Below are 7464 nucleotides of genomic sequence, written 5' to 3'. Positions count from 1 at the left end.
ATTGTTTTAATAAGGGACATTGGGGATCAGAGATGAAACAATCAACTATTCGATCTGATATTCGTATCAGATTTGTTTGAACAAAATCAACTTTAAATTTCCCATGTTGTTGCTTTCCAGGCTCTATCCTTTTTATTCCTGTGAAGTATTTGGAATTATTATTATTGTTCTAAGTATAATATTTGTTATTTGGCAATGTTGTGTCATCAGCCAATTGGTTTCAGTGTTTCATGATTATTTTGTCTTCATGGGCATTGCATTTGCATAGGAGGAGAAATCTCTTGGTTCTACCCTGGGATAACACTGGTAATGAATAACGTTCGCGGACCGCTTAGGTTTGGACAGGTTGGGTAGTTTTCTTCCCTTTCCAAAATTTTATGCTGCTAGCTTTTGCATTATAATCCCAAACTATATTTGAATGAAGAAAAAGAATCATTGAACGTCTAACAATGTGTATAATCCTGTTTGTTGAACCAAATTATGCTTTTGTAATCAAAATTGTCAAATTGTTGAGGCTTATAGTCTTAATATGTAGATGGAAATGCAATTAAACATGAGATCCTTTTTTTCTTTTCCTTGTGCTTATATGCCGAAAGACTTCTTTTTTCTCGTTTGATGTGGGATTAATGCATCCATACTTCTTAAACGCTTGGCCGTGACACTTACCTTGGTTTAGTCTTATTGAAAATTAAATTTGGGGTTATTAGTATGACGTTAAATATGGGGTTATCAGTCATGGTTAGATTACCATGTGTCACTTTGCACCAATTCCATCATCAACTTCATATTCATGATGAGGAACTCTTATATACAAATTGTCAATAAGGACAAAGCTGTTCACCTCTAGTTACCTATTTAATCAGTAAGTCTACCCATGGAAACTTGGATCCTTGTTAAAGATTTTCATCAACTTTGCAAGAGAGACAATTGAAATAAAGGTCTGTATAGCTATACTTTTACGGATAACAATAAGACAGCAAAACACTATGCAAAAGGCAAAAAGCAAAAGGCAAAAGTCCAATTAGTTTTCACCCTATCTGCCCTGACTCCCTGCGGGTAGAGATATAAACACAAATTTAGATTCCAAAGGGACCCAAAATTAAAGCTGCCACACAAACTTAGTTACACCGAAAAACACAACATGAAGACTAAGGTTGCCAATAGGAGTGAGGCAATCTCACCTTATCCACACTCCACCCACAATCATTTATCCAATTCATATCTCTTCTTTCCACATCACTAACTTATTCAAATATCCCCAATCACAAATCTATTATACTGAATGACTTTGTAGAAGATTAAAATTAAAACGCCAATTAAGCTTCATTTTCTGTGGTAAACAATTACTTCCCATTGTCACAATGGCAGCCATGAACTCCAGCGTTTTGGCATGCAACTATGCTATTCCAGGCAGTGGGCTAAATGCCAAGATCCCTCAGTGCTTCAGTTGCTTCCCAGTTTTGCCTGGTGGTTACAAGTTGCCAGTGATCAGAGCTCAACAACAGGGTAAAGTTTCAGGTTCCAAAGAATCAAGTGGCAATGAAGGAAAGAGCTGCTATGGTATTTGGCAGCTACCCTTTTCACCAGCGGCTGCTTCTTCTGCAAATGCTGGGTCATTGATGATTACCTTGAAAAGAGCAAAGCTAACAAGGTATGTTGCTATGAAAACTGTAAACTGAAAAAAAAATCAGTCAAACATGGTAGGGATTCATTATTGTTGGTTAACATAGATAAGGTGAGAAAACGCAGGAGTTGAATGACAAGAAAGGTTGGCCACAAGTGGAGCAAATTCAGAGCATACACTGTTCAATTGGCACCCTGCCAAGTTCCCTGAGAACTTTACAGGATGCCAGGATCTTGCAAAACAGAAGGTTCCAATCGCTTTTCTTGTTTTTTTTACAGGTTTAGGGTTGATAACGATGATATTTGAGCATGTATATATTGTTCGTTTTGTTGATGCAGAAAGTACATTCATCTCTGATGACTTGGCTTGGAGTGTGAAGGGAAGGACAAATACAAGTGCGGTTCCAATGTTTTCTGGAAATGGTGAAGACATCCCAATGTAATTTTCTCAATTTTCTCTGTATTGTTGTGCTATTTAGTGAAACACCCTGAAATGTTGTGGTATTTGTTGTAAACAGAAGTATGGTGCTGAATAAATAGTCAAACACTTTCCAGATGGACTTGCTTAATTTGCAGTATTGGTTCACCATGATGCTTATTTTCATATGTACTATATGTATGTGTATCCCCATTTGGTCCCTATATATGTGTATGTATATTAACTAAGCAATATCATAGTCATAGCTTTTAATATAAATTAACAGACATCCATAAATATTATATACCACCATATATGAGATACATTTGTTACACAAGTGATAAATTTAAATCAACCCTAAACCATATTGCAATACAGTAACAACCAGACAAATCTGGCAACCCTAGCATCACAACTGCTCAAATGAATATTATGTGTTTTGACAAAATTGCAGTATGCATGGAATCTTCATTTCTAATCTGAGAAAATTGCAGTCTCCCCTCCATCCACAACCCCATTTTCAAGAGCAAATGAAGCTCAGACTAATGATACTTGTGAAATGATTCACCTTTAGAATCCAGTTTGCTCGGAGCATCCATCGCTGTGGTGGAAGTGAAATTTCCGTATGCAGTCAGGAATGAACTCACCTCGAACTTGAGCCTATGAGCAACATGTTGAGGAGCCATTGTTCTGCAAGTGAGGACATGGCAATGGAAACACAGCATTTGTACAACCTGAAACAAACTCACAGTGCCATGCCGCGTCCGGGAAAGCCCAAGTAAGTAACATTCTTAAAGCATAACCTTAAATGATGCGCCGCGAATACCAGCCAGTACTGGTGCTTTGTTGAATTCAAACTAAATGTTACTAATGAAATCCCCCTTATTTAGGAATGGCTTTAGGATCCATCTATCATCAGGGTGATCATTCGAGCCTCTACTCAACCTAATAGAATTTGACTCGTTCCATCATTATATTCCTTATGGTGATATTTGCAATGTATCCCCTCTACCTTGTCAGTTTTATACGGCCCAGCTGCCGAATTCCAAACATGCTATCTTCAATAGTTACATTAAAATCCCTCCAACATCTCACTACCAATCCAATACTGAACAAGTTGGTGTAGTGCCTAATTCTCTCACTTTTATGTTTGAGCTTGATCGTGCATTTTGATGCGTACTGGTCCCATCCACTTTTTATTGCTACAGATCATCTCCACTCTCAATATAGCAGTCCTCAATACATACATTGGTACTGGAGTCTGCATAAAGTTCAATGAGGATGTTGAAAAGATTTATCCATTATGAGATTTAGGTTGCTACAGATGATATACATAGTGAATAAGGTACACAAGAAGATGGAGAATGAGACTGACACACTGGGTCTATTCCATCAGTATTTGGGCATTAAGGGGAGCCAATATGTCATGCCCTTACAACTACATTGCTGAAGGAAAAGAACAAAAACTACTATTAGTCTTCTTATAATTATTATAATTGAGAAAACTGTGATAAGCAGCAATGGGGCACTAAAACAATCTCAAGTTCTTTTGGTTTTGTCCTACAAGTGATTTGGGGAGTAAATATTGAAATGAGAGAAGGTATATAGTTGCAATATCTTTATATTAATCTTCTATCTGTTAAAACTGGTTTTACTACTCTTTTCTTTTCTTTCTTTTTCAGTTTTGCAACAATATCAAGTATAGAGATGTGCATCTTATCTTCTTATGGATCAAATATAAAAGCAAGCAAAATAAATAAACAAATGAAACTAGATGAACTACTACAACTTAGAGAACTCATACCTGCAGTATACGGGATGAATCGTCCAAATGGTGAATTCCGGAAGGTTAAGTTAGAAATAAGAATGTTATTGGAGTTCATCAGTTCTACGAGGTGGCCTCTTGTGTGGTTTAGTGTTCTGTTCCACCACAATTCCCACCAAATTCGACCTTGGCCATCATTGTCCCGTTATTTCCTACAAAACTAGAACAATCATTACACATGCAATGATAACCGTCCAAATCGGATACAAGTTTCATGGTAGAAGTTGGCATGGTAATGGTAATTTTCTAAATAAGGTAAATGATGTCACTAGTCTAGTAGAATAGTAGATCAAGTGCCTTTTTTTTTCAATGTAATGCTAAGCATGCATAACAAAAGCATTGATTTGTATTACTGATGGCAAAACAGAACAAACTCCTAGGATGGCTTCCGTGAAGCACCATCCACTAAACAATTTTTAGCTGCTTAAGATCCCATTGAATATTTACTGAATGTTTAGAATAAGTAGATGATGTTTCTATCAGTGGTCAGCTAAACTTAAAATATAAAATATTTCTGTCAAATGAATCAAACTGCAAAATGTAATCTATAATGCCATTTCGGGGTACCTTTAGCTAATTCAACTAAAGGAATAATAACATGTCGGGAAATAAATGCAATGCTACTTCACACTCCATATAAATGATATCAAGTAAGGTTATGCTTTCAATGTATCCTAAAATGAAGAACAACTAATAGTACCAAGGGAGTCGATTTACACTCAAGAACTAGTGGAAAGAAATCATTTAATTATACAGCAATGAGAAAATTATGTTTCTGTAAACAGAAGTTTGATTAGTTCTTGACTTGCTACGTAAAGCAACAACTCTTCTTTCTTTTCACATTGTTAGAAGAAAAAAATACCTGTAATAACAACATTGGTAAGACCGTCTCCATGAATAAGCTTATGTGTCTTCCTCCCAATCTCTCTCTCCCTCTACCATAAGAAGGCAATGGCTCTACAATAGGCCATTCCTCAGAGTCCTATTATTCACAACACAAGAATTAAAACCCGGCACTTTTATATCTGATCATCCACATATCACCACTACATTGCACTTATATCTGGCACAAAGTTGATAAACAAATTAATGGAGTAAGTAAACTAGAATCACCAACTATCTAACTTATTAAACAAGCTGCCGCGTAGCATTAACTAAATTTCTAATTCAACCAACTTGATTCACCAAACAAACACTATATCTTGATTGGATCAAACATTCATGGCATTCTCTTCCTAATTAGAGTCAAATCTATACAAGAAAAACAGCTCAATATAAACTGAAATGAGAAACAAATTTAGATGGCACAATTAATGGGGTCCCTTTAGTTGAAATTGCACATCAGCACCACCAACCAACTTTGTTTCACTACTAAAGAAAAAAGAAAAAAAGTCTATGAGAAAGATCAAAGCATGATAAACATGACATGGCCAAACCTAGCTATGTTCAAACGAGCAGTAATTGAAAATTTGCCCTCTCTTTTCACCTAACTTTTAGGTAAAGACACTTCTCTTTTCTTTCACCTATTACAAAGCTTCATTTCTTCCTTATTTTTCGGCTGACAATGGGGAAAATAAGCTTTCATTAGAAAGGCTAAGTACTGAAAGACACAAAGAAGAAGAAAGAAAGCATTCATACAGGGGAAACAGAGTAACCACACTGTTTTCTTTTCTATTTTACAGCATAATAATCCCCACAATTCAAAAGACTATGAAAGAAGCTTATGCTCAATACCCAGTAATCACAAAACTTAATTTTTCAGGTTCCAGTATAAACCAAATAAATAAACAACTTGAAACAGAGCATAGCTGACCTGAGATCCTAAGATAACAGCACCCTGTTCAAGAAACAATGTGAAATTACTAGTGAGATTAAAACTTCCGGTTAGCCACTTTCCTTGGGGACATTAAGCTGAGCTCCGCTTTTCACTGAAACGTTGCATGTAATCTAATGCCTTCCTAAATGCCGCCGTATTAGACGTTTTCCCATTGCCAACTCCCCAAAGTCCTTCAACGACATAACGAGTTTCCTCTCTGGCAACTCACCGAAATTGCGGCGCAACTTCCGGGGTCGAAATCGGATTCGAAGTTGAGTTCGGATGATCCGGGAACGGGAAAGAGTGGGAAAGGAAGAATAATAGCTTTTGGAGAGATTTGAAGACTAAGGATTGCTATAACAGTAAAGAGAAGAACAAGGAAAGCCCAGGAAGGCTTCGTGAAGTAAACCATTATTGCACCATAATTTGACTTCTCAGATTCCATTTTTTTATTGAATTTGGATTGCTGTAAATGAAAGAATCAAAGATTAAATTTATCAAACAAAAAATGGAATTGGGTTTTGCTAAAATTACAAATAAAATAAAATAAAACAAAAAAAGAAGAAGAAATGTATGGTTAATGAGTGAGGAATAAATAAAACAGTGGGCTGTTCTGTGTTATTCTCTGCATGCGTTAGAAAGAAGAAGATGATGAAATGAAAAGAGCAAGGTAGAAGCCGGGCTCAGAGTACAGTGCCATCACGCGTATTTTAGCAAACACGGCTTAAAATATGGAAGGATTAAAAATATTGTGTGGGTCCGTTTGGAAACTAAAATAAAGTTTTGGTTAACTTCTGTTATTAGTCCCTATACTATGCGCTAGTTGTGAATTTAATCTCTATTCTTTAATTTGATATTTTTAGCCCATTTACTTTTCGAATTTTAAACTAATAGTCTTAACCAAATGGTAACTACTAAACATTAAATTGAGTTTTGCTAAATCCAAAATTTTGCACATCATACATATTATCACATCTAATTTAACTGCTATCATTTTGATTAAAATTAAAATTTTAAAAATTTAAAAATATAAAGACTAAAATTGAATAATTCAAAATTATAAAAATAAATTTGATAAAAAATACATGAACTAAATCCACAATTTTGGTATAGTACAGGAACTAATAGCACAATTTAACCGAAAAATTACTTTTTTGGATCCGGTTTGTACGGTTGCAAGAGGTGCAACTCAGGAAGAAACGTGGAGAGAAAAACATATGATGCTTATGACCAATAGAAAACTGCCACGCGTAGATTTGGAGTTCAATATTTCTAGGACCGTGTTTAAAAAAATGGCGTGACGCCGCCTGTCACGGGATTCTTTTCAAAGCTGTTTTCCTAATTTCATTATTTAAATAATTTAAAAAATAATAGAAATATTTTAAGAGGGTGTTTTGTAGTGTGTTTGCGGTGCATGGAGAGGTTTTTGTATTTGTGATTTTCTAGGAGGAATCGTGATCATACACGTGGTACACAAATTACTGAAATTCATGGCCTCTGTCGTAAGCCTTTTAGTCTAGAATTATTTTTTAATTCATGATTTGGCCCTTATGTATATTTATTTTCCCATTTTTGTACCTAAATTTTTTTATCCCATTTTAATATCTAAAGTATCAATTAATTTTCAATTGGGTACTTAAAGCATGCCTTTATTATATTTTTAGTCAATTTTCTTGACAAGCGTTAAACAAAAAATTTATAACTAATCACAAAACGCCACATGACATATTTATGTAAATATATAAAGATTTTTTTATAAATTTTTATAGAATTCTAAAATAT

General features: G+C 35.1%; 1 protein-coding gene and 1 pseudogene across 1 annotated transcript; one reads left to right on the top strand and one right to left on the bottom strand.

Annotated features, from left to right (window-relative positions):
• Positions 1-1162: 1162 nt before the first annotated feature.
• On the top strand, positions 1163-2127 carry LOC121229650 (photosystem I reaction center subunit N, chloroplastic-like). The gene is made up of 3 exons (XM_041114407.1): positions 1163-1651; positions 1750-1871; positions 1963-2127. Exons 1-2 carry the CDS (start codon positions 1362-1364, stop codon positions 1754-1756), a joined length of 297 nt encoding a protein of 98 aa, XP_040970341.1. The 5' UTR covers positions 1163-1361; the 3' UTR covers positions 1757-1871; positions 1963-2127.
• A 525-nt stretch (positions 2128-2652) lies between these two features.
• Positions 2653-6127, bottom strand: LOC121229649 (probable polygalacturonase; annotated as a pseudogene).
• Positions 6128-7464: the final 1337 nt, after the last annotated feature.

Source organism: Gossypium hirsutum, chromosome A05, assembly GCF_007990345.1.
Source record: "Gossypium hirsutum isolate 1008001.06 chromosome A05, Gossypium_hirsutum_v2.1, whole genome shotgun sequence".
Lineage (NCBI taxonomy): Eukaryota > Viridiplantae > Streptophyta > Magnoliopsida > Malvales > Malvaceae > Gossypium > Gossypium hirsutum.
Note: the sequence above shows the minus strand (reverse complement) of the source record. Positions and strands in the feature narration are given on the sequence as shown.

What these genes read in the sequence shown, in the direction of transcription:
- LOC121229650 (XM_041114407.1), top strand. Translation starts at nt 1,362, where the DNA reads ATGGCAGCCATGAACTCCAGCGTTTTGGCATGCAACTATGCTATTCCA.